At 45.4% G+C, this 27,085-nt stretch overlaps 2 protein-coding genes across 22 annotated transcripts in view; one reads left to right on the forward strand and one right to left on the reverse strand.

The window, feature by feature from the left end:
- Positions 1-11,904, forward strand: part of P2RX3 (purinergic receptor P2X 3) — a 29,511-nt gene extending 17,607 nt beyond the window's left edge. For 3 of the 4 annotated variants that reach the window (XM_083626063.1, XM_083626064.1, XM_083626065.1), the window contains exons 3-12: positions 2,267-2,338; positions 2,957-3,020; positions 3,775-3,868; positions 4,743-4,820; positions 5,996-6,137; positions 7,586-7,722; positions 8,871-8,964; positions 10,125-10,190; positions 10,713-10,790; positions 11,472-11,904. In XM_083626063.1, the coding sequence (XP_083482189.1) occupies positions 2,267-2,338; positions 2,957-3,020; positions 3,775-3,868; positions 4,743-4,820; positions 5,996-6,137; positions 7,586-7,722; positions 8,871-8,964; positions 10,125-10,190; positions 10,713-10,790; positions 11,472-11,597 (951 nt within the window). In that variant the 3' untranslated portion in view covers positions 11,598-11,904. Of the gene's footprint in view, positions 1-506; positions 625-2,266; positions 2,339-2,956; positions 3,021-3,774; positions 3,869-4,742; positions 4,821-5,995; positions 6,138-7,585; positions 7,723-8,870; positions 8,965-10,124; positions 10,191-10,712; positions 10,791-11,471 lie in introns of all 4 variants that reach the window. The other variant, XM_083626066.1, reaches the window with a different exon arrangement.
- Positions 11,905-14,559: 2,655 nt separating this feature from the next.
- The window catches only part of SLC43A3 (solute carrier family 43 member 3), a 43,400-nt gene continuing 30,874 nt past the window's right edge, over positions 14,560-27,085 (reverse strand). For 12 of the 18 annotated variants that reach the window (XM_083622806.1, XM_083622802.1, XM_083622803.1 and 9 more), the window contains 7 exons: positions 23,521-23,660; positions 21,864-22,018; positions 20,555-20,737; positions 18,763-18,882; positions 18,462-18,648; positions 16,781-16,904; positions 14,560-16,111 (listed from right to left, as the gene is read on the reverse strand). In XM_083622806.1, coding sequence (XP_083478932.1) covers positions 15,959-16,111; positions 16,781-16,904; positions 18,462-18,648; positions 18,763-18,882; positions 20,555-20,737; positions 21,864-22,018; positions 23,521-23,660 — 1,062 coding nt within the window. In that variant the 3' untranslated portion in view covers positions 14,560-15,958. The remainder of the gene's footprint in view (positions 16,112-16,780; positions 16,905-18,461; positions 18,649-18,762; positions 18,883-20,554; positions 20,738-21,863; positions 22,019-23,520; positions 23,661-27,085) is intronic. The other 6 variants (XR_014550223.1, XR_014550224.1, XR_014550225.1 and 3 more) reach the window with 1 other exon arrangement.

Here is a 27,085-nt window from a genome sequence, read left to right on the forward strand (position 1 = left end):
TCCTGCTTTTCAAACCAGCGGTGGGAGTGCACTCTAAATGGAGTAAAGGGAATGTGCGGTTCAGTGAAGGCTCAGACATGGAGGGGACACCTCCAAACTCCAGCATCAGCCAGAGCTGAGCAGCTTTTCAGAGAGCTGCAAGGGGGAGGAAGAATCAACAAAAAAATGCTTTTCCCCGTCCTTCAGCAGAAACACCCCAACAGTGGAACTCTGTTCATAGGAGCTCAAGTTCTAAGCCACATGTTTCAATTTTGCTTGCCGAAAACTACAACAGGGGAGAGGAACTGCCATAAAATGTTTTGGAAACTCTGAGTAACCTTTTTTCATTGGCAGACGTGGGAAAGTTGTGGTGCAGAAGAGAACTTTCCTTCTTACTTATTGGAAAATTCAGAGTAATTCCAAGCACAGAAACCAGCTCTGTTTTTGTTTTCCTGCCCAGTCCCGAGGCAGATGCTTGAAAAAGGGAAACTCATTTTCTCCTAAGAGTTGTGGCTTCTTATTTCCAGACTTGACATTCCAGAACATAAGGGCTGCTCTGTGCTGTTTGTTTCAAAGTGGGACTTTGTTTCAGGATCACTTTACATGGAAATTTAGTTACTTCATTTTATGAACCAGAGATTCCAGGTAAGCTGTGCGGGAGAGGGGGAGATTTGAACTCGCGTCTCCCCAGTTTCATGCCAATACTCTAATACACTCACCACATTGCCTCTCTTACTTTTGTTTGTCCATCTATGTAAGCATTGTGAGGAGCCAGGGTCAATCTCAGTTCCTAGTGCCTGTGTGAAAAATGCAGCTGCAAGAATTCAGTTTTTTTAATCATGTGAACACCTTTAGGTATTTAGGCGCCCCTAGGTGTGGAACATTTTACTAGTGTGCCATACAAATCCTTAGATTATATTGAAATTACACAGCTTTAAAAAAAAGTTATTCTTTATTGAAAAATAAAAAGGATTTTTGTACTCAGTATAAAATTACAAGTGAAAAGAATAACAATTGTTAAAATACACCTGTGAAAAAAAGATTGTACTTATCCTAAACTTAACCGAATACTGTGTTTATACAGATGATTTCTAAATATTGTTAATTTTGTCCTTGGCAAGTCTACATTTGTACTTGTTTGTCTATTCCCAGTAACAAGGGCTGGTGGACTGGCTGGCTTGGCTCCCTCACCTTCTTGCCTCCTTACTCTGAGGCAGCCTTTGCTCCTGGCAACCAGCACCCCCTGGCCGGCCCCAGAGGCCCCATTCGCCTGGGGAGCTTGTGGCCAGGGCTGGTGCAGTAAACGGCTGTGCAAGCCTTTGGGAGGCAGAGATGCAAAAGGGCATCAGAGGAGGGAGGGAAGACAAGTGGGACAGAGGCCAGTGGTGCCGACCATCATGCAAGGCACCCCAGGGTGCCACGGCACACTGGGTTGAAAACCACGGGTGTACAGGATGCAGGTTCTCTGCACAAGTTCCCTTTTAAATGTTAATTGCAAAAGTGACTGTGCATATGGCTGAGTAGCTGCAGAAGAACAGCCAGAGAAAAGGGAGGGGTTAATAATAATAATAATAATAATAATAATAATAATAATAATAATAATTTATTTATACCCCGCCCCTCTGGCTGAGCTTCCCCAGCCACTCTGGGTGGCTTCCAATCAAGTGTTAAAAACAATACAGCATTAAAGGTTAACCCTTTCTGATGAAAAAAATCCTCCCCAGTAACTTTTTTCCCTGGGAAGGAAGGGTACCCCCCAAAACCTTTTCCTCCCCAGTGGTGGAAAACCTTGAGTGAGTGCTCAAGGAAGCGAGAGGGAGGGTTTTTTAAAAAGAAAAAGAAAAGTGTTGTTGTTTTTAAAAAATATATGCACAATTGCATCTCCTTTCCAATTCGTTGCCTCAGGGTCTTATTTTTAAAATTCTAATCCATTGCAAAAATAGTCACAGGTCTGGTATGGTGAATTTTTGCAAGCTTATTGAGAGTTGGTTGCAGCTGACTAACATTGGTCGATGTGGACATGCAGGCTCATAAAGAAATGTTTGCTTGTCCCCGTCTCTTAGTCTGTGCTTTGATCCTTGCCTGGGTGTTCTCTGATTCTTTCCCACCCATTGCTTCACTTGGCATACCCTTCTTCAACTTGTCGTTTGGGTTTAATTTTGCATTTTATTTTCTTGGTCTGTGACTGCGGTAACTCACTTGTTCACCATTCTTCTTTCTCTGTGCCCTTCCTTGCGACAACGTGAACTTTTCCCTCCTTTCCCACCCTGCTCCCACCTGCTCCTAGGGAACATCGGTCTTTGTGATCATCACCAAACTCATTGTGACGAAGAACCAGTTCCAAGGCGTCTGCCCTGATGTAAGCAGGTCAGGCAAGAGAGGGTGAAGGGAGGTGGCCTGGGGCTGTGGTTTCTCCTGCTATGTCTTCTGTGCTCTAGACAAAAAGGGGCTTAGCCTTTTGTGCTTCCCTCCTTAGCTATTCCTTTGAGAAGACTACCCTGGTGGCAGAAGCTGTCAGTGTGGTGGGGCAGAGCTGCAGAGCCGCCCTCCTGACGCCATGTAGCTTGCTTGAAGCGGATGTGCTGGGGCACAGTGGCAGCAACGTGGGCACAGCCAGTCCGGTGTTCTTGCTGGTGGCAGCTCTGACGTTCCGCACTGGCCTGTTCATTTTGGAGTATAAAAAGCTGCCTTCACCGTCTAGCTCAGAACTGCTCACACTAATTGGCTACATTGGTGGCAGAGAAAGGGGTGGGGTGGAGTTCATGGATTTTATTAATGGGCTCCTTCCCTCCAAAAAAGAAATTTAAGGACTGATGGTGAATGAGACAGGGTGAGGATCGGGAGCTAAGATATTCTTAGCTCCCTCAGGAGTCTGAGCATCTCAGAACAGGGGGACAAGGTAACTGGGAACTAATATTGGAAACATTAGAGGTTTCTTCTCTCTGCCCATCTCTTCTCTTTCCTGTTTCATAAATAGCCGGGGTACAAGTGCAAGGGGGACAAAGACTGCAAGAAGCCCGTCCCCACCGCCACAGGAGCAGGTAAGCAACGGACAACAGACAAGGAAGGAACAATGTATAAATGAAAGGCTTGTCTTTACCTTTCATTGTCACTGTGAAATGTACTGGGTTTGGCTCATCGTTGGCAGAATGATCTATACACCATTGACCTACTTTTTCATACCCAATGGTCTGAGGGCACATGAATGATGCTGTGACAGTCCGGGGGGGGGGGGGGAGCCAAGCAGGGGCTGGTTGGTACTTGGATTGCTCTGTACAGAATTTTATTTTTAGAACAATTTCTGGGATGACGGGAAGGATAAATAGTTGGAATGTGTGGAACTTATTTTCCCCACCATACGTTCTTGAGTTGTGTTGAAACAAGGCTGGTGGACAGGCATCCAGCACAGGAAAAACTGTGGTTTAAAAAGAATAATGTGGCTTTAGAGATTATTTTGATTAAGACTGCCCGCAGGCTCTAGCTGAATCAGCTCCCAAACCAAATCAGGCCAGTTCAGGTTGACCTGGGGTTCAGTCAGGTTGAGGCAGTCATGGATTGCCCCACAGTGGATTGGATGTGCTTGATCAAAAGTCGGGTGGTTGGGTGGCGGTTGAGGAGAGCGTGGAGACTGCAATGGACCCCTTATAATGAGCTGGAGAGTTCCATCCAGTTTTGCTTTTTGAGGTGAACTACAAATTCTCAAGTAGTCCTTAAATGAAGGCATGGCTTCCTGACATGCTGAGCTTTGCTTTTTTTTACCATGACATTTTCCTGATGGAGTGTTTCCTTCTGCAGGGATCCTGACGGGCCGATGTGTTAATTACAATTCCACTTTCCAGACCTGTCAGATCCAGGGTTGGTGCCCAGCAGAGGTGGACAATGTAAACGTGTAAGTGCTTGGACTGTGATTGTTTCAAAGAGAAGGAACATTGACCCCACTGTGAACCTTCAATCAGAGCTGGCGCCCTAGTCAACTGACTAGTCAAATAATGCCCAGCAGACCTGCCAACTCTTGTCTGTAGTCAAATATTTCTTGAGGCCAAAAATGTCCTTGCGTGGGTGGTGGCTTAGCTTTTCCATTCGTTTTAATCTGACATGGAAGGACAGGATGGTTCTTTGACAGTTATCCCAGTACTGATCCAGTGCCTTCCAGCTTCAGGTGACTTGAGCATCATAACCAGGCCCCAACTGGGGGATGCATGAAATGTCTTAGTGCCTCACAGACAAATATAGGCTTGTTCCTGACTTAAAATGAGGAAATCCCCCATATACGGCAATTTTTTTAAAAAAAAAATATTGCACGGAAACCTGAAACCTCAACATGAACTATATTGCCACTATCAGAGATCATGGAATCATAGAATTGTAGATTAGGAAGGAGTCCCAAGGGTCATCTAGTCCAACCCCCTCCAATGCGGGGAAACTCAACTCAAGCATCCGTGACAGATGGCCACCTAATCTCTGCTTAAAAACCTCCAAGGAAGGAGTTATTTCATCTTATTTCACTTGGTTATTTCATTTGATTAAAAGGTGGTCATATACTTCACCAGCAATCTGCTTCAGGAGGTCAGGACATGCCCCACCGAAAGCACAGACAGCCCTTGTCCTCCAACAGAGGGAAATGGCTAGCAGGGCTTAGGAGGAATAGCCAGGAGACATTTGCCACTTGAGGCAGTCCCCTCACTTTGCCTAATGGCTGGGCCAGCCCTGCAGTACTCCGCCCTGTTCCAAATAATCAATTTCCTTTACTTTTCTCCCTGCAGACCTGTCATGCTAGAAGCAGAAAACTTCACCCTCTTCATTAAGAACAGCATCCGTTTCCCCCTGTTCAATTTTGAAAAGTGAGTAAATGGGCTCCAGCCTATAAACCTGAGTGGGGATGGCATTCAGGAATGTAGCTCCTGATACACTTGGTCTGAAAGCTGCCCTCTGGAAATTTCCCTTGGCCAGAGGTTTTCCTCATCCCGCTGGAATTGTGTTCTCTGGCAGTTGCAGGAGGGCTCCGTGCAAAGGGTGGGAAGTGGTGGCACAGACTGGCAGTGGCTGGGCTGCAACAGGCCTCCTGGGCCATCAAACCAGTCTGCAGCATAGGGCAGGGACAGGGAACTGTGTGGCTCTCCCCCCACCCCCACCAATACTCTTGGACTCCAGCTCCCATCAGCCCCAGTCAGCATGCCCAGTAGTCAGAAATGATGGGAACTGTATCCCAACATCACCAGTTCCCTATCTGCAGCATAGGCATAGCCACTGGATGGCATTTGATTGAGTATGTCATCTCTGTCAAGCACAGTCTGATGCAGATTCCCAAATCTGGTGGCCACCAGGTGATGGGAATTGTAGTCTGGAACACCTGGAGGGCATGGCTAATGTGCAGTGTAGTGGGTGCAGGTTGCATGTCAGCAAAGCAGGCTCTTCCACACCAATATTATTCTTTCCTCCAATATTATTTCTTTCCTAGAGATTCAGGTTTGGGAGGGTTTTTTTTGCAAACAGTAAGAATGTGAATTGTGCCAGCAAGCATCTGTGGAGAAAGAGAGAGAGAGAGAGACCCCTATAATGACCTCTCTCCCTCATAATGTCTCCAAGCAAGTTATTTTTATTTATTTTATTTCATAAAATTTATATATTTAGCATTTATTGATTGTAAGGTGAAACCTCAAAGCAATCCATATTGACTCTGCATTCCCCTTGGCCACTGGGGAGAGCCAGGGCTTGCTGTTTCATTGTCAAGCAAGTTGTGCCGCAGAAGTAGACTGGGAAGGTTCAGAGAGGAGCTCACACATCCCCTAGCAAACGTTGCAGTTCTTCTGGCCAGTCTCTTTCACCCTGTGATGGCTGTGGCACTAGTGTCACCTCCAATTGCTTCTAGGTGAAGGGAGCAGTAGGGCAGGCTCCTCAGACCGAGTTGCATTGCGCCACCAAGCCCTGACTTTTCTTGCCTCTGACTTTCCTCACTCTCTTCATTTGGGGCTCAGCAGTTCTCATCTTAGTCTGACTTGTTTTGCCTCCTTCCCAGGGGAAACCTCCTACCCAACCTCACAGCTGAAGATATCAAGAGATGCCGCTTCAACCCGGTGGAGCAACCATTCTGCCCCATCCTGCGCCTTGGGGATATAGTGAAATTTGCTGGGCAAGACTTTGCCCAATTGGCTGACACAGTGAGTATTACTGCTGCCAATACGAAACACTGGAATGGGTGCTCTGTGGGGTAGTGGCCAGGATTGCAGTTTTGAGCATTGGAAGCCTAGTTTCTGACCTGAATCTCCCCCTCAGCTGTGATGCTTTCTCAGTGGTCTTGGGAACTCACTGATACACAGTCTGTTCTACCTTGCAAGGCTGCTGAAATTCTAAAGTACAGCTCTGATCTCCTTAGAGATCAGAGCAGGGATATAAATGTACATCAGAACCACTGAAATAAATGGTGCAACAGTGGTACCAGGATGAAAGCATTTGCAAACAGAGATTGCAGGGACCACAGGCATGGGGTTAGGGTAGATAACTTTATGGTGATGTTCATAAGATTACACCCCTGTACTTTGGAGATGCTACTCCTCAGCCCCTCCAAATAGAGCTCTGAAATCCGGGAGAGCTGCTGCCACTCAGTGCAGACAATATTGAACTTGATGGACCACTTTCTGGAAGCTTGGGTGCAACTCAGCTTACAGAAAGAGGGAGTTAGAACAGATAGTGTAGGAATCTGAAGGTTGCTTACTCTAGCTCTGTACCTTTGATCTCTACGCTGACTCTTCTATCTTTTGGTATTAAGACTGATATCCTTAAGCTGCACCCTCTCTAACTTTCGCCTCCCTCTCGCTCTCCTCTTTTGGACCTTGAGATGAGAGGTCAACAAAAGAAGCAAGCATATTATTTCTCCAGCCTAGTTAGCTTAAAACTGGAACTTCTACCCTACCCAAGTTATGTGCTTCCCATAATAAAATCATCTGCTACTTTTCCTCAACAAGGGTCTGTGTGTGACCATAACAGGCAAACTTGCACACTTACAGTTACAAGCTGTCTCAGTTCCATTACTGATGGTCTCTGTCTGTGTGTAAAGCAGATTCCTATCATTCTAATGGATCCAGATTAGCTACCATTTATTCACAATCCATCGGTAGTCAGGATTAGAACCCCTCACACCATGTGTAAGCATGAATTAAAAAGATGGTGGTGGGGAAAACCCATCCTTGTACTATACAGTGGTACCTCGGTTTTCAAACGTAATACATTCTGGAACACTATTCGAATTCTGAAATGTTCGAAAACCAAAAACTCAATACAGAAGCCTTAATACAGAAAACACAATATAGAAAACTCAGTACAGAAGCCGCGTGGCATGTTCGACTTCCAAGGTGCATTCAAAAACCGAAATGTTTGTCAACAAAGACGTTCAGAAACTGATGTACCACTGTATTTTAGTGACCCTAAATTGCACAATAAAATAATTAAAGACCACAAAGCATAATTTAATTAGTATGACGTGATCTTGGGCCACATGCCTTTAGAACTGGCTCTGTGTCTGTGAAGTTCCTTGTCCCTGCTGAGTGGCCAGAAACTCCCTGCTCAGCTTGTAGGGAGATTTTGCCTGAGGGTGTGTTTTTCCGCACAGGGTGGGATAATAGGGATCAAGATCGGATGGGTGTGTGACCTGGACCATTCTTGGGATCGCTGTGTCCCCAGCTATTCATTCAACCGGCTTGATGGTGTCTCTGAGAAGAACAAAGTCTCTAATGGATACAATTTCAGGTAAGTGTGGAGCTTTTCAGTCCTCAATCAAAACCAATACTCGGAATCCCTTCCCCTGTTGCAATGACTTTGTAATTTAAGATTCCTCCCCACATTCTCACCCTTGCTGTGGCTTATGAACATGCTGTCCTGTGCACTTTCGCGCCCACCCACACATCTTCCACCTGCTTTTCCCCCTGTGCAGATACACCAGAGGCAGCCCTCATTATATATGACTTTTCAGCTGCAGAACTCGTCTCGCACATAAGACACATCTGCTCTGTACATAAATGCAGGTGTCCTTACTCTGCCAGCCACACACAGAGAACAAAGGGGAAGAATGGCAGTTCAGTAGCAGAGGGCACAATTTGCATGCAGAAGGTGCCTGGTTCAACGCTTGCTATTTCTAGGTGAATTATCAGATAGGTGAAAGAAGGAAAGATCTGTTTGAGAATTTGAAGCACTTCTGTCAGTCAGAATAGACCAACAGTCATCAATATTTTGAGACCTGGGACGCACCTTTAACCCAGACTTGCATTTGACACCCATTTCTTATCCTTTTTACCACATATTTTATATGATAATTGTGCCACTGTTGCAGCCCATCTTAGGTCAGGCTGTGAGATAGCAGTGTTTCCTGACACACCCACAGCAGACCAATGGAGTAGAAGGCATTGAGCTAGCGAATTATTGGTCTAGCTCATTTTGAAACAGCTTCCTGTGTATTTTGGGGTCCCAGCACCTTTACTGGTGTGTTGAGGCACTCAGGGTTCTATCCAATGAAGTTGCCCATTTCCCCAAAGACTTTTGCTTGTGCAACAGAACTTCTCCTCCCTCTCCCTGTACACCCACCCATTCTGTCCCCTTAACCTTCGAGAGCACATGGGAAGTGGAGAGGGAAGGGAAGTCCTTGTGTGAACAGGATGGCTCTGTTGGACACAACCCACAGTTTGCAAGTAACAGCCTTAGTGCCTTCTAGCTGCTAGCTGGCAAGCATTCTATTGCAGGTTCACAGCCTTCCGACTCTCCTCTTCTACTGTTACAACCATCCAATGGCACCTCACCATTATGTTTACCTTGCATGGATGTGTATGTACATGCAATCATGTGTTTGCTGTTGGCCTAAACAGACCCATGGACCTGTGTGTGTCCCTTTCCCTCGCCCACAGATATGCCAAATACTACAAGCAAGAGAACGGCACAGAGTTCCGCACCCTCATGAAAGCCTTTGGCATTCGCTTTGATGTTCTGGTATACGGGAATGTGAGTGGCACAGGGCAACTGCGCAGACATAAAGCAATGGCTAGGCAGAGGCCTGATGGGATATGGTGGGAGAGAGTTAAATCTTAACTAATGCCCAGGGAATTAAAAGCCCAGGTCCTTATGCATTTACAAAGGCAATATGTCTTGCAAGGGGTACTTGTAGCACAATCCTATACATTTCTATCCTGATGAGCCTCATGAAATTCAAGGGAACGTACTTCCAGGTGTCTATTTGTAGGATTTCAGCTACTGTATTTTAATGAAAGGAATCAGGTTGATCCAGACTGAGGCTGCAGTCCTGACCATGTCTATTCAGAAGTAAACACTATTGAATTCAGTGGGATTTACTAGCAGTTTGAAAGCACGTCAAAGTGCAAGTAGATAAATAGGTACCGCTCCGGCGGGAAGGTAAACGACGTTTCCGTGTGCTGCTCTGGTTCGCCAGAAGTGGCTTAGTCATTCTGGGCACGTAACCCAGAAGCTGTACGCCGGCTCCCTCAGCCAATAAAGCGCGATGAGCGCAGCAACCCCAGAGTCATCCACGACTGGTCCTAATGGTCAGGGGTCCCTTTACCTTAAGTGGGGTTAGGATCACAGCCCAAGTTAGTTGAAATCAGAAGAGCAGCTTTTGGGGGGGCGTTTTTAATGAATTCTATATCAACGAAACATAAAGTAAAACAGTGCTAACTGAAAAGAATCGCTAAAGTAAATAAGAAGTGGCAACGTTAGGATCTCGAAGGATATGCATACATTCAAAAATTATTCCTTCAAAACATCACAAATAAAACCCATCTTTTCACAAATGTGTTCAGATGCTGCTAGTTACCCATTCTTCTGTAGTATGTTAATTAATCAATAATTCCATATTGAATTATTATTGTGGAACTCTGGATTCTTGACCATCAAAGTGACACCAGTGGCCATGCCAAAGACGGTAAGCTGGAATGATTAAGATGACAGTGGCATCCACGACTGTGGCCCTTCTACAGAGAGCTGCAAGCTAAGGTAGAGGTCCTTTCATGAATAGACCGAGAACGCCTTTCACAACTGGAGGGGGAGCCATTTTGGTGGTATCCTAGTTCGCTGACATTTATTCCAATCCTCTGATTCTTCAAGGAGAACCGTTTTTGGTATGCTAACGTTGCCTTGTGTTCCCTCAGGCTGGGAAATTCAACATCATCCCAACCCTCATCAACACAGTGGCAGCCTTCACGTCTGTTGGGGTGGTAAGCATTTTGGATTGCCCAAGGTTTTGTCATGTCTTCTCTCCTTTCATTGTTTAGTCCAAAGAACTGTTTGGATTTCACCATTCATGGTGTTCTCAGAACTTCACACACCTGATTAGGACAAGGTTCTCTAGCGCAGTGTGGACACTTTTTCAGCCCAAGAGATACATTTCCTTCTGGACAGCCAGAGTGCTCTTGTCCAAACTTCCCACAGGCATTTGGCTGGCCACTGTGAGAACAGGATATTGGACTAGATTGGCCATTGGCCTGATCCACCAGCCTCTCTTTATGTCCGTATGGATTCTCCAACTGGGGAGGAGAGTGGAAAGTGCTGGGTTTTAGGAAGCTCCGGAGGATCAAGGATTTGAGCTTCCTCTTGGTCAGGAAGCTTTTTCTAATCTGAAAATGTTGATTAATGCACCAGTCAGTCAGTTATGCCCAGAGTTGCTTCTTCTGCTGTACCATTTTGCCTGGCCACTTCTCCTGTGAGACGCCATCTCACCTGTTCTCTTCTCACTTCAGGGGACAGTCTTGTGTGACATTATTCTCCTCAACTTCCTGAAGGGAGCAGATCAGTACAAGGCCAAGAAATTTGAAGAGGTGGGTCTCTACAGTACAGTACAGCAAAGTTCATTGCCAGCAAAAGTATCCCCGTGCCAGTAGACCTCAGCCTTTTCAGACCAGGAGCCTCTTATGGTTGCAGTGCTGCTGTTGTAACCCATCTTATGTCAAATGATGACCTAGCAGTGCATCTTGGCCCACCAGCTGAAGATCCATTATAGTAGACTCTGCTCGCTATGGGGAAAACTCCCCTCTACTCAACTTTTTAGCTCCACCCCCAGCCTTGTTCACACGTAACACTGAACCAAACCATGACTCAGTGTAAACGAGCAAGTGTGCTGGTGCACAGTTAGAACACTGCAGCCTCTTCACTTCTTCCCTGCTCTTGCCCTGTCACAAGGAGCTAAGTCATAGTCTGCAGAACAGAGCATGAGAAGAAATATTCAGAATTGTGCAAGCTAGTGTGGGGCAGGGGTTAGAGTGCTGGGCTAGGCCCTAGGAGACGCAGGATCAAATCCCCACTTGGCAATGAAGCTCATTAGGTAACTTTGGGCAAGTTACTGTGTCTTGGCCTAACTTAAACTCTCTGGGTTGTTGTGGGGAGAACCATGTATGCCACCTTGAGCCTCTTAGAGGAAAAGTATGATACAGAGGTAATAAATAGGAATAATAATGATTCCTCTACAAAGGTAACAGCTTTCTGTCTCTCTCCGCACCCAGGTGTCAGAGAAAGTGTTGCATCCAGACACTTCTGGAAGCCCCATTTACCAGAACAACCAGACCCTGGGACGTCGTTGTGAGGAGAAACAGTCAACTGATTCAGGCACCTTCTCAATTGGACTCTAACAGACAGACATGTGAAGAGGACATTAACAAATTTCCTACATTGCTCTGCTGTCATGGGTGCTGCCCCACATAACAGCCCTTCAATTTGGATTCTTCTGTCACATCGCACCACTGGGGTTGAGGGAACCGGTTGGTTGGTTTCAGTTTACTGTGTGCTTCCCAATTCTCTCTCTCCCCGTCCCTGTTTTTTTCTCAGTTTCACATCATGGCCCACCTCTCCCAGAGAAGCTTGTGAGTCTTAACTTGTCAGAGACTCATATCCCCTCTCACCTCTTCCTTGAGAAAATAGCCACAACAAAAAGTGTTACTTAAAGAAAAGGAGATTCCTGGGTCACCAACACCAGTGCATTAAAAGTGGGTGTGGGATGATCATCCAAAAACACTCTTAAGAGTTCCAGTAGAACTGGAAAATGTATCAGTGGAAAACTGCTTTTCACACTGAACCCATGAATCTCAGATTCACTATGGGGTGGCACGACAGCAGCATCAAATCTCCACCTCGTGAGCTGAGCTGTACCATGTGGTGACATTACATAAGAACACCTAAAGTCCCAACTAGACCAGCATCCTAGTCTCACAGTGGCCAGACAGATGCCTGTGGGAAGCACACATGCAGGACTTGAGTGCAGCAGTCCTCTCCTCACTTGAGAATTCCACCAACAGGAATACAGGGGCAGCCAGGGGAGGCTGGATAGAGCCATAATGGCTAGCAGCCACTGGTAACACTCACCCTCTTTTAAAGCCATTCAACTTGGTACCATCATTACATCTAGTGAGACCAAATGTCATACTTCAACTGTGCAGAATGGAGAAGTTCTTCCTTTCGTTTCTCCCAAATTTTCCAATATTTAACTTACTGGATGGCTGAGTTCTAGTATTATGAGAGATGGAGAAGTTTTCTCACATGACCTTTGTGATGATCCATGTGACAGTATTTTATGCAGAGAAGGAGAAGTTTAAAACACTGTCACATGGATCAACACAAAGGTCACGTGAGAGGGTGGTGGTTAGGGAGCTTTGACCACTCCTTCACCTACCAAATGGCCAGGCCTTTTCGGCAAAGTGATGGAAGTTTCTGAATAAAAATAAATATGCATGCGTAATCTATGAGGCAAGAAATCATGGGTGTGCTGTAAATAGTGGTGGGTTTGTTTGTTTTTCATTCTGTGACAATGCTGATAGGTACTCCCTACTCCAAGAGCAGTGGAGACAATACAGCCTTTGGATGAGAGAGAGCCAGAGACTTACGATGTCTAATATTGGTTCCATTTTCAAATGTAGAAGCAGGGTCCAGTGGAAGAAAGTCGGCCCCTGCAGCAGACACCACAGCTCCTAATCCTACATCAGGTTCCCCAAAGGAACATTAAAAGCTGCCTTATACCCAGCTAGATCACTGGTCCATCTAGTCCACTACTGTCTTCATTGCTTTGCAGTAGCTTTCTGAATTTTTTTCAGATGTGAATCTCGCCCCCCCCCCCGCCACCTGGAAATTGAACCTTTGACGTGCAAATCAGATGCTCTATGATAGAGCTAAAACACTTCCCCAAAGCAACAGCTGGGACCACTGGAGCCTCCCTGCTGCTTTCAGCCCACTAAACTTGTAGCTCGATCTACCCCACATTCAAAACTGGCAAGTGCTTCCCCACCACTCCAGCCTTGCTGTTGCCAAGCACTGACTCCAATCGCAGGTGATCTACCCTTTCAGGAAGAACATCCCCCAACTGTTTGCCTCCCCCAGGAAACATCCGCTCATCTTCTCATACTGGTAGCAAATACCCCGCCCAGGAAAGGATGGTCATCCGGCAGGTGTAACATGGATTTATGATGTAAATTCTTTTGGAAGGTTCATAGCTTGATCAAGTGAGAGTAATATGCGTGTCCTTCTGCTGGATTGGAAACTGTCATGCATGCACTGTAGTTTGCATTTGATCACTGAATGTCATAATCAAGGCTGCGCATGCAACTCTCAGTACCAGATTGGACTGTCACAAAGAGCGATGGAAAAATGGTCGGTGGGGTGCTGTCTCCTTTGCCTCTGCTAATCACCTATTTGAGAGGGGTAGGCCCTGCTGGAATCAGCACTTGCCTTTGTATTCTAGAATCCTTCAGGCTGCCTGACTCACAGGCACTAGCTTCTGTCTTTATGAGAGGCAGGAACACAGGCAGAGACTTCAGATGGCACAAATGGTCCCCTTAACTTAGGGCACAACACGATGACAGAGGAGATGATGCATACTTTCCCATGTTGCTGGTGCAAGCTTATACGTAGATGAGCTTGCAGAAGACAAGCATCAGCTCAGAGAATAATGACTGAGAATATTCGTGAAGCTGGTGCTTGAGCCAGAAACACAACCTGCCTGTAGTAGCAAAGCCACAGTTCTACAGTTAACAGAAATCTCTTTCCGGGCAGTCATAAGAAACTGCTATTGGCAGCAGACGCCCCGGATTCTGCCCCAATTTGTGGGTGTCTGGCGCATGTGGAAGATGTCATGTGGCAGGAGGTGGCCTGATGGGGCCTGTCGTACCCTCTGGAGGGCCTGACGGGACCCGGCACGGCTGCGGGTAGGCCCAAGGGAGCCTGCGCCACGGCGGGCATGCTGACATCAGACACATGCTCCCCTGTGGTGCGTGGCTCCGGTGCAGAAATTTGTGGGTGCCCAGCCCCTTCATGGGGAATGTTGTGGGGGCTTGAGCACCCAGCCCCCCCCCATCCAGCATCTATGACGGGCAGAATTGATAAGTCCTGGGCTTTTGAGGAAATGTTCTTGTTTTGCGAAAGCTTCTAGAAGTGTTAAAACTGCTGCATGAAAGACTACTTTGGAAATCTCTCTTCAGCAGGGAGGAAGAGCATCACTATTTCATGCAGCCTTCAACTTAAGTAAACTTTGAATATAAACATAGACCTCAGTATGTGTTTGATAGAAAGAACCAGCAGCATATAAGCCGTCTCAACAAGCTTAACTTTTTAAAAAACAACAAACCATTGGCTTTATGTCTCATTGAAGCTATTCAAGTCAGAAGAACACAGTATGAATGTGTGGTAAAAGGATAAGCTTCCAGATCCATAATCCTACAGGTCCATCAGCCCCATCCATCTCCTGCCCTGTCTTGAATTCAGATTCCCCCTCCTGCCACAAGCCTCTCTATACAGGTGTCTTACTTATTTTGAGACAGCACTGGTCATCTGTTTATTCCTTTAAATTTGCATCTCATCTTTTTTCCTGCCATGGAACCCAAGGCAAGGAACATGTGGTTCCTAGGCATCCTGTCAGGAACCGCAAAGAAAGGAGGAGGCTAGAGCCCCTTCTAAGGTTGGCTGGTGAAATGACCTCACCCCCAAGGGATGGTCTGGCAACACAACAAAACCTGCTGTTGTAGTCAGTGCTATAATTGATACAATTATAGTACCCAACAAGTCACTACATTTTCTTGCTGTACCTTGAAAGGAGAGTTTATCTGTGATGGGAAGAGCTGTGCACCAGTGTGTGTGTGTGTGTGTGTGTGTGTGTGTGTGTGTGTGTGTGTAAGAGAGAGAGAGAGAGAAAGAGAGAAATTGATGCTGAACATCAGGTTTCTTATTCTTCTGCTATTCTACAGTATTTATGAACTTTCATTACAGTTGGGTTCCCTTCTGAATTTAATTTAATATTGGACTTCTTGACTGCCACACAATGACTTAAACTAGTGCATCTTTCCACAATTGATTTTTTTTACATATATAAAAAAGACAAGCTTTATTGAAGTATTCAAATGGCATAGGGTGTTGGTTTTTTCCATTCCATGACTTCAAAAAAATTTTTTTTTGGAAGGAATATCTCCCAAGCTGTGTAATGGACTTTGGTTCTTAAAAACCAATATCAAATATATCTATTTAATAATTCAAAACAATGAGGGTAGACTGTTTTTCAACTAATTCAAAAACTTAATGGGAGACAAAAATGTTAAGACTTCCACTTTAAAGAGTTGCATTTTCTGACATATTAAACATCCTAACTTGGTACCTGCTCTAATACTGGCTTGTTTGTATGATTCACAAAAATATAGCTCTGTTAATAAACAAAATAAATGTAAGTGAAATACAACCTAAATTCCCACAGTAGGAAAATACAATATAGGTTTGATTCCTAGAAAAATAACACTCTGGAGAGAGGGAGCAATGAACTGTGGTTTGGCAACACAGATATGTTTAAGTCCATTTCTTTCAAGGGACTTAAGCACACCTGACTGTGTTGGACTGTGACCAGATTTTGCTGGGAATGAAGCTCAGAGAGAGAGGAGGCTTCTTCCTCAGTTCCCTTTTCAAATCTTCTTAAGGTTCCCTTTTGATAGGAGAGGTTCGCAAAGTCTACACAGCGAAGGGCTCAGATAGAAGACTCCAGGCCTTCCTTCTTGCCTGCAGTTAAGGCTGGGGAGGCTGCAATGTTATGTTCATTATGCCGCCGCTTGCACTCCAACCACACCATCACTGGGTTGACCAAAGCCAGAAACATTAGGACTACGAGACCAATATTCACCTGGGGGGGGGAAAGATGCACTATTAATACTCAGGCGGCAGCTTCTAAAAATGTTCCTTTCTGGGGGGCTCTAGGAAATGTGAAGTGTCTGAGGCTGGCACCTAGCCTAGAGAGCTATCTGGGTCTCTATGCCTGCTCTGCATAGAGGCAGAAGGGTATAGATGTATGCAGAATGAAGGCTTTGAATCAGCCAGGCCTATGGCAGCCACTTATGCCGCACCAAAAAAGAGAGGAAATGCATCAGCACCACTCCCCGCCCAAAGGACAAATGAGGACAGAGACTTGCATATTTCCATATGCTAATTTATAACTATACGTGCAAGTTCAAAAAATGACTATTTCAAATAAAAAATGCAATATATCTAGTCCTACTTGGGACAACAGACCAGGTGCCCTGTATGCTGAATTTGCTGTCCAGGTCCAGGTGCCCATTTAAACTCGACTTGGAGTAATAGACTTCCCCCTGAAGAGCAGGACACACTCAGATATATATTGCAATACATGGGGCCTGGCCTTTTGCCTGGTCAACAAAGTAGTACGTCAGGTCTCCTAGCTCCCTGTTCACTACCGTCTGCAATACAACACTGTTCCTGAAAGAAGTAGAGATCCCCATTTGGGGTACTGACTGTCCCCTGGTGAAACAGACTCATTAGGGCACAAAACACTCACATAAAAGGGATCCCCGTTGAGTGGGCCCCTGATGAGCGAGAAGCAGGGGTATTGCAGGAGAGACACCACGGCTGAGAGCCCCATCACCAGGCCGTAGAGTTTCCCAAAGTGTTCCAAGGGGAAGCTGCCAAGACACAGAGTGGGGGAGGGGGAGGAAGAAGGACATGGAAATTGTGACACGGCATGTCTAAGCGGACTATCCTCCTCACAGTGACTTGTCACCATGTGCTGCTTCTCCACCTCCCATCCTTCTATATTTTTATTTCTTTTCTTTTTGACTTCCATGTTCCTTTCCTTCCTCATCAGGAGGAAGGACAGCAGACCTGCATCCCTCATATGGTCAAGGAACAGGGCAGGACATTTGTTTACAGCGTCTGCACCACTATTTCATGGCACCCACATACCCTCCAACATTTCTCTGATGAAAATAGGGACGTCTCATTCCATAATGATAATTTTACTATTTATACCCCACACATCTAACTGGGTTGGCCCAGCCACTCTAGGCAGCTTCCAACCAGCGGCGGAGCATGGGGGCGAGGGGGGCGTGGTGCGGATGGTGCCCTCAAAGGGGGTGGAGCGAGCTACTCATGACAGACATTTGGCACGCCACCTATCTGCAACTCCCAAGCCTCCCCCAAGCTGTCAAAATGAAGGGGGAAGGGGGAATGCCACTGGCAAAGCAGTGCAGCCCCCCTTACCCCGATGGCTCAATACTCGGGGTGGTCTGCTCCCACCCACCCCCTTCCTATGCCCCTGCTTCCAACATATGTAAAGACATAATAAAACATTAAACATTAAAAAAGCATCCCTATACAGGATTGGCTTCAGACGTCTCAGGGGTCAGATAACGCCATACCCTCCAACATTTCTCCAATTAAAAAAGGGACATCCTAAGGAAAAGTGGGACATTCTGGGATCAAATCAGAAACTGGGACGGCTTCTCTAAATCAGGGACATCCCTGGAAAATAGGGACACTTGGAGGGTCTGCACCCACACTGCAACAAACGGCTTTTCATTAAATCTATTGAAGGAAAATTCCACGCTAACATGTGGCCTGCCTCCTCAATGACTAGCTTAAAATGAAAACATCCAGCAGATTTAGCACTCATACTAAGTCCTTTCCTCATATCTGCTTTCTTTAGTATTTTAAGCCAAGTGCAACAGTCACTTCTCATACACTGCCATCATAGCATAACTGCAAAACATTAAAATGCCAGATAAATAGTTCATTTTGTCCAGTCTCTTGCGTCTGACAGAGACAAGCTCTAGAAAGGTATCTCAGCAGGGTTCTACAAACCCAGAAGACATAAATTGTGCTATGAACTGTGGAAGCTGCTCCTAAAGCAAGATTCTGAGAACTGCAGCCATTTATTATTAGTATAAATTGATATTTTTAGACCTCTTGCGTGTGGGGAGAATCTTGAACAGCCTCTGTTTCTGCTAAAAAATTCAAAACCAGAGGAGTCGGTAGAGAGGGGAAAAGGATTTCAGTGAACAATTTTCTGTAATTGATTGTTATTCTGCACTACTACCAGTTCCTCTCAGTGGCTCCAAGTACCATTCACTGAGTATCAAAACTTCCTTCTGCTTTCATCCTTCCCTTTCTCTTTCCCCCGCCCCTAATCCATCCCTCCCAAACCACACTTTCCTCTTTTCACGAAGAGGCCAGTTACTTACGCAATGGCTAAGAAGGCAGCATTGCCCCCATAGAGGAAGGAGCGGCTCAGAACCTGCAGGATAAATGTGGCGTACTGCACAGGCAGCACCGGAATAGAGGCACAAATTGAGAAGGCCACGCACTGCAGCACTGTGATGACCAGTGACAGCACACAGGAGCGTAGGTCCGCCAGGGAATCTGGCACCCCTGGAAACAGAGAATACAGACAGAGGTGAGCAGGACCAAAGGAGACCTCGGGGCATCAAATATCCTTGATGGGCAGTCTCATGAGGAAAGCAAAACACACACAATGGGACGTACCTTGCGAACTCCCTTCCTTTTTATGTCCACGTTTGTGACGGTCCAGGATAAGCCCATTCCAGGGGGCACAGATGACTCCACAGAACTGGGTGAAGGCAAAAGCATTGGTGTAGCTGCTCACTGTTGACAGAAAGAATTAAGAAAAAAGGATGACAAAACCCTCTTCCCGTCAGCACAAATATGTGCCAAGATTTTCATACACGTAACCCATTATTAGATGATGGCAAGAGACTAGGAGGAATGAAAGGTCAGGAGCCTTTATTTCTCCAGTAGTTCCAAGCAAAAAAATTTCAAGAACTACCTCTTCATTCTCAATAGGAAGACTATCACTATCAGGAGGGGCTTCCCCTCAACTCCTAGACCAGGGCAGTCTCCTGGCACAGCTATTTAGCTAAGTCATTACAACACCATTTTACCGGTAATTCGATTTCAGCAGCTTTTTCCTGAGGTCAAGAGCAATGCTGAGACAAGATGGCCTTCCTCTCATGGTGAGAGAAAAGGGAGTCAGCAGCACCAAACACAAGAGACTGAAAATGGAGGCATGCCTCAAAATTGAACTGAAATTATGTGGGCTGTATCCACCATTAGGTCATATTTAGCGTAGACTCATTGCAATGAATTACAACTAATTTAGGTCCATTCATTTCAAGAGCTCTACTTTAAACATAACATACCCTCCAACATTTCTCTGATGAAAATAGGGACATCCCATTCCGTAATGATAATTTTACTATTTATACCCCACACTTCTTACTGGGTTGCCCTAGTCACTCTGGGCAGCTTCCAACATATAAAAAATAAACATTAAACATTAAAAAACTTCTCCATACAGGATTGCCTTCAGATGACTTGGGGGGGGGGTCAGGTAACTCCATACCCTCCAACATTTTTCCAATGAAAATAGGGACATCCTAAGGAAAAGTGGGACACTCTGGGATCAAATCAGAAACTGGGACATCTTCTCTAAATCAATGACCTCCCTGGAAAATATGGATACTTGGAGGGTCTGACAGAACTTAAGTTGGCTATACTGTACATGGAACTTTGATGAAACAGAGAAAAGCCCAACAGGTTTCGATGGAAACCTTCCTTAGGTGCACAATAATTCAATTTATTAATCCCAATTACAAAACTTCTCTCATAGTGTGTTTTTTCCCTTCTACACTCTTCTAGTCTACCTGCCCCAAGACAAAGGGCAAGACCCAATGTTAGCCATAATGAGAATAAACCCATTGCAAACAATAGATTTAGGTCCACTGATTTCCATGGGTCTACTATGGCTATAGCTTAGTTGGATCTCACTCAATAACTCTTATCCATCTCCACACACACATTTTTGTTTGTTTCTTACATATCCTAAATTTGGTGGAGGGGCTAAATTTTCCCAAAGGAGCCCAGGGTGGCAAGAAACAGGGCATCAATACACTATAGTTTAAAAGAAAGTAATAAAAACACTTAAAAACATAGACACATAGCCTCACAGCTAATAATTTCAACAACAACAACAATAATTTTATTATTTATACCCGTCCATCTGGCTGGGTTGCCCCAGCCACTCTGGACAGCTTCCAACACACATAAAAACATAAAAAATGTCAAAAATTAAAATAAAGTTTCCCAAGAACAGTATTTTTCAGCTTTCAAATGTGTGGGTGGACAGATATGTTTTAAAATTCCTCCTGAATGTTTATACTGAGGGTGACAGCAAAGGGAGAGAGATTATTCTGCAAACAAGAGAACCTCTTAATCCCCACCCGATGGTTCCCTGCCCCTTTTCCAATACTCTCCTTACCAAGGGTGGCGTCTCCCTCAGCCAGCTGTGTCAGCATGGGGTTGAGGGTGCCAATGAAGAGATAGTGGCGCAGCTGCATCACCGACAGCCACACCAGATGCCAAAAAAACAGTTTGGAGAAGACACAGCTCCAGAAGGAAACAACAGCTGGAGCCTTGAGGTTTGCTGCAGTCTCAGCATCTCCTAAATAAATCAAAAGGAGGGGACAGGAGGCATGTGTAAAATCTGAAATGATCTTTATGTCACACAGTACCTTGCTACTATTTCACTGCTGACAGTCATACCAAAGTGAGAGCCCTTTCGAGGCACAAATCAAATGCACATCCATTGGTTTTTATGAGGGATTCTAAGCAATTAGCTCCCCATGCAGAGGCCTAGAGAATCTCTCACCCAGGGGTGACAAATGGGCATGCGAAGCTGGTTCTGGTATAGGACTTACATTTTGTCAGTAGTGATGCTATGGATAAACATGATTAAGTATGGCTGAAATCTTCCAGTCATTAATTCACATGCCCTGGGGAAAACCACTAAGAGCAAACAAATGAGTTAACTCTTCCTGCTTGCCTGCCCACCCAAAAAGGAATAGCTGACTGTGATGCTTCAGAAGACATGAGGTCTTATTCTCTAGCAGGAATGATGAGCATAGATGTCTGCCTGTGAATTACTAGTAGCGCAGGGGTGGGTGCGTAGGATCAGGGCTGGATTTAGGTTTGATGAGGCCCTAAGCTACTGAAGGTAATGAGGCCCTTTATATAGCAGGTGGGCCCCATTACTTACATCATAGGAGCCTACACAACACAAAACACTGTTGCTATATGTAGGTTTTATTTTATTTGTTTTTTATATTATATTTTGGAAATGTACATCCAGGTTTTTTTCCTTTAATTTTTTTGGGGGGGCCAAGAGGGTGGGGCCCTAAACTATAGCTTGTTTAGCTTACACGTAAATCCGGCACTGGGTAGGATTAAGAAAGGTTAAAGGAACTGACTTGACTCTTGAGGTCCCTGGTATTGAATCCCCGCTTGCTCACTGGCTCTGCTAAACACAGCGCTTTCAGACATTTGAGGGTAAGAAATGAGATATATGAACCTGACTACAGAAACACATAAATGCACACAGAACCTCTTCTTGGAACAAATGCCAAGTGAAAGCTATATTTGACACCCTCAAGCCCCCATAAACTGCACTTACTTTGCAGCAGATTTACTCTATTTTTTAACATATTTTCCCAAATGCAACATTCCCATCCAATATTAAGGCCCAGCTAGAATCTCTAACCACCAACCTTGGAACCGGTCTCAGTCCCTACCTATGCCAACAAGCCCTTTGTTGGTGGAATTTTCTTCGAGTGCTGGGTCAGCATGCAGATTTTCCGAGTCCTCTGCATCATTCTCATCCAGGACTTTGGGGCTACGTTGCTCCTCATAGGTGCGATACGAACGGGACCTCTTGTGACAGCTCACTCTGCAGACACAATCCACATAACTGGTATCCTGGGGACTTATTTCCCATACAAAGAATGAAAACCCAAGTTCCACATGTGCAAAGAGAGAAAGACAGGGCGGTACAAACACGATTGATTTGTTCTTTCAGATGATGTACCATGACAGAAAGGTACAAAATCACAATGGCATTGATCATAAAGCCAAGTAAATAGAAATTGCCATTAAATGCATAAACTATAAATGGATGATTCAACATGTAAGAGAAAAGGAGTACAGGAAACTGAGAACTCAGCCTCAGATTAGTTTATCTCTATTGCAGCAAATACTTTCACCATGTGTTTGAGCCAACAACATTCCCCTCTCTCTTCATTCCTTCAGTTTTCTTATTTGATAGTGGTGAGAAATGGGAAGTTTCATTCCAAACCAGTTCACTGCTCACCAGTTTAGGCTGGGAGTCCTCTACAAACTTACTTGAGAGTGAGTTCCATAGAACTCTGAGATTTAAGGCTAAACGACACATTGCACGCAAACAGGTTTAACTGTAGCCCAGTGAACCTTTTCGAAGCGGCCATGCTGCTTTCAGGGAGAACAATCAGGAGCATAGAAATGGTAGGAGGGAGGGAATATGTGTTTAAAACCCTACAGGGGAGGGAATTTGCTCCAGGGGGTAATTTGGGGCAGAAAAAGGGCAGGTGGGAAAAAGGCTGAGCATCTCCCCATCAGACGCTTCTCTACTCTGGATCACCCCCCCCCCCCAGGCTTTACTGCTTCAAAAAGGGCTGTAGTCAACATGTATTTGCTTGCTGTGTAGTTTGGCCCTTATGTCAATGTAAATTTCCAACTAAGCATGCAGAGGTCTGGGGTCTTAGGGATACCTGCCTCAACTGCTGGCATTCTGAAACAATGGGTTCACTTTGGACTATATTTTCTGCATCCTTTCAATGAAGGCCATGCAGATGCTGTTTAATTAGGGCTTTTCTGAAGATGCTACAAAATGGCACCTGAGCTGCTCTCCAAACTGGTGTTTTTTCCCCCAGTGGAGCTTGGGATGGTGATGTTGGGAGACAGCCACAGTAAAAACTGTGCAGGGTGTGAATCCTATCTTTATCGATTGGGCAGAAGAAGTTGTTAAACTGCTCTTTTATCTTTAATAGCAGCACGTGAAGAAAGCCTACAGATGAAGCTTTTCTCATCATGGATATAAACATCACCTGCCAATCAAGCAGTATGGTTACAGTGGTCCCTGAAGAGTTGGCAACCCTATACGAATCCCAGAGCACTGTGCCTGCCTGAAGAAGCATTCAGAAAGCAGAACTGTCTTTTAAATATAACAGTGGATGGCACCCACTGGGGATAGCTTCTTTCTTCTACCACCACCAGGGTTTTAGGCAGCACTTTGCGAGCTTGAAGAAGGAAGGAAGGAAGGAATGGAAGGAGATAGAAAGGGGCTCAGGTTCTTAGCGAGGGCACACAGGGGAGAGAGCTGTGTATCAGACTGAAGTACAGGCAAGTGCAGCTTACCCATATGTATATCCTGGGGGCAGTGGATATGGAATATGGCTGCGGGGCATCAGAAAAAAAGTACGGATCAAGTGCCAGGCACTGCAAGCAGACATGAAGAGGAACATGGTTCTCAGCGAGAGGCCTTGTTCATACAGCAGCTGTAGACAAATAGCACAAACTTGAGTTAGCCAAGCTCTGCATTGACTGTAATCTGTGTGGTGCACAGATTGCTTGCTTGGCTTTGGGCTCATGTAGCAGATTATCTGCCTGTCTTTTAAGAGTGGGAGACAGATCCAACCCACAGGGTACAATTCAATATAAGCAGCACTACTGCATCTCTTCTGCAATTCCCATTCATTTGAACAGGAAAATGTATTGGTGGACTGTGCTCTATTTTTAATTATGATAAATCTCCACCTGAGACACCAAAATGCCTTGGACCAGTCACTAGCTCTCAGGCTCATTCTTTCATTTGCATAACAGATTTATCTGGTCACTCAATTTGATTTGATCTTTTTTATAGAATTCCCCAGGCCCAGCTACTGTTTCTAAGCAGCTTCTGCATGTCATCACAATAGAGCCAAATTATATGCGATATCAAAATGTGTCTGCATTTAGTGTGTAGTGTTTAATAGGGGGGGAACACAATAAAAATGTACTTCTTGAAAAACCTTACTTCCTCATAACAATAGATAGCACAGTGCTTCCAGACATCGTGCCTAAGTACCATAAGCCACCGTCAGCAAATCATGCCTCACATTCCCTTCCTGGAGCACAGTTTTGCCATGACCATGCTCTCAGAAACATGGATTTGAGTAGCAACATAAAGGTAAAGGGACCCCTGTCCATTAGGTCCAGTCGTGGACGACTCTGGGGTTGCAGCGCTCATCTCGCTTTATTGGCCAAGGGAGCCGGCATACAGCTTCCGGGTCATGTGGCAAGCATGACTAAGCCGCTTCTGGTGAACCAGAGCAGCGCATGGAAATGCCGTTTACCTTCCCGCTGGAGTGGTACCTATTTATCTACTTGCACTTTGACGTGCTTTCGAACTGCTAGGTGGGCAGGAGCAGGGACCGAGCAACGGGAGCTCACCCCGTCGCAGGGATTCGAACCGCCGACCTTCTGATCGGCAAGCCCTAGGCTCTGTGGTTTAGACCACAGCGCCACCTGCGTCCTGAGAAGCAACATGGTCACATGCATATACAATGCTGAACCACAGCTGGAAATAGAACCCTTGTGAGCTGACGTCTTCCACGCTAACTATAGCCCTGCTTCCTCTTAGCTGAAATCACGCTTAGGATACTGCACCCTTCCTCTGCTTTCACTACATCCCCATATTCTCTGTCCTCGTGGATTTTGGTTTGTGTCATCAGGAGTGCTGCCTGCTGCTTTCTGTGTGGTGGCTCATGTGCTCTCTCTACAGAGAATGGTGATCCCTTAGCTCAATGCATATCTGAACAGTCTTAATGAAACTGGTGAAAAGAGGCAACTGTTAATACTAACAGCACAGAGACTGTCTTCCACCAGGTGTAGGGGGCCTATGATGTTGATGTTAAGTATTGCACATACAGTATCTCCAGGAATCCAGTCAGGAAGCTTTGGGCTATATGAGATTCTACAGAAAGACCCAATTGAGAAAATCAAAGTTGGCCAATAAGTCGAAGGGAAATGGTAAATGAGGATATCCACCATGGTTCAAAAACATCTAGGATATCCTTATTTACCCTACAACTCCCCCTATCCCTGAGCATTGGGCCATGGTGCTTGATGCTGATGGGAGCTGCAGTCTAATGACCTCTGAAAAGCACACTGGCTATCCCTGGGTGAAATGTTGTGATCACACATTGAAATTGAGTTGCTGAGTCCCTGACTAGCTGAAGACACATGACTCAGAGCCAAACAAGATGCATCAAGCAGATGCATTCCCCCCCCCCCATGGTGTATTTGTTATCTTTACTGAAAAATAGTCCAGAGCATTATGAGTTTAAGAGGATGAATGGAAGAGGGTGTTTAACCTTTTTCCTTCTTCCTGCTTGCCCACTCAAAATTGCTGCCCCATCCAGCAGTCCTCCCACCTACGAAGGAAAGAGTGTTCCTCTGCAGGAGAATAGCGGCTGGAGGATATTTGGAGTAGACAAATGCCAGTAAGGGGAAAAAAAGGTTGAACAGCCTCTCTCCCATTATGATCAAGGCTGCATTGTTGTTGTTGTTGTTGTTGTTGTTGTTGTTGTTGTTGTTGTTGTTGTTTAGTCGTTTAGTCGTGTCCGACTCTTCGTGACCCCATGGACCAGAGCACGCCAGGCCCTCCTGCCTTCCACTGCCTCCTGCAGTTTGGTCAAACTCATGTTGGTAGCTTTGAGAACACTATCCAACCATCTCCTCCTCTGTCGTCCCCTTCTCCTTGTGCCCTCCATCTTTCCCAACATCAGGGTCTTTTCCAGGGAGTCTTCTCTTCTCATGAGGTGGCCAAAATATTGGAGCCTCAGCTTCAGGATCTGTCTTTCCAGTGAGCACTCAGGGCTGATTTCCTTCAGAATGGATAGGTTTGATCTTCTTTCAGTTCAAGAACACTCCAAGTGGATTCCCCAAGAATCCCGAGAACTGTAGTTTGTTAAAGATGCTGCGAATTATAGCTCTTTGAGGGTTAAACTACAGCCCCCAGTGTACTTTAGGAGGGGGGAAACCTGCTTTGATTGTGCTTTCAATGTATGGTGTGTACTGAGTCTAGCTCACAGCTGCCCCGTGCTGGTTTTCACAGGGAAGACAAAGAGTGTTGGAATAACAAGACAGGTGACTGTGCCATATCTTATTATTTGGCCTTGACCTTCAGCTATGACCTAACTAGGAATTAGCTGAAAGCGCAAGGATGACCCTTCACATACAATTTAGCTACTTATCGGATTAATAGTCTCGAATTGTCTCAGGGTCACTACAAGCCGCCTACTTAATTCTTCAATGTCCTGCAGCAAAGTGACCAGCAGTTTGCTACTCTAATGCTCTTGAAAAGGCATGGGTTAGCTTATCTACGGTACAAGCATAATACAACAACTTCTAAAGGAAGTGTTTTTTATCATTATGTAAGTGGAAAATTAATCAGGTGGGGATGAGACAAATGTGTTGCATATGTTTTTGCTATTAAATGTTGAGAGTTAATCCAATTTAGAAGCCCCCAAAGATTAGAGGAATAAGATACCTAGCACTTGCCAATTCTATCCATGCAGACACCCAGATGTTCAATAAGAAAGACATATCACATGATGTCAGAGAGTTGTAGACTTTTTCTGACCAGAGAGGTTGAAAATGTATCTACTGGAGTTGGGACCTTTCGGAATCTCAAAATCTTTCTCCATCCACCTGTTTTCCTGTCTTCCTATTTTTCCTCATTCTTCTCCCTCCGCCCACTTAAATCACCATCTTTCCTCCTCCCTTCCCCCCATCATCTCCCATCCTGGACTGTTTGTTTCTTTCTTTCAGTGTCCAAACCAGTTGCCAGTTCAGGCCATTCAAGAGCTAGCCAGTGGCTCAATCAATGCTATTAAGTTAGGTGGGACCAAAAGGCGGCGATGCTTGAGTCCAAACTTCC

This window comes from Podarcis filfolensis (genome assembly GCF_964270895.1).
Source record: "Podarcis filfolensis genome assembly, chromosome: 1".
In the NCBI taxonomy this organism is placed as follows: Eukaryota; Metazoa; Chordata; class Lepidosauria; order Squamata; family Lacertidae; genus Podarcis; species Podarcis filfolensis.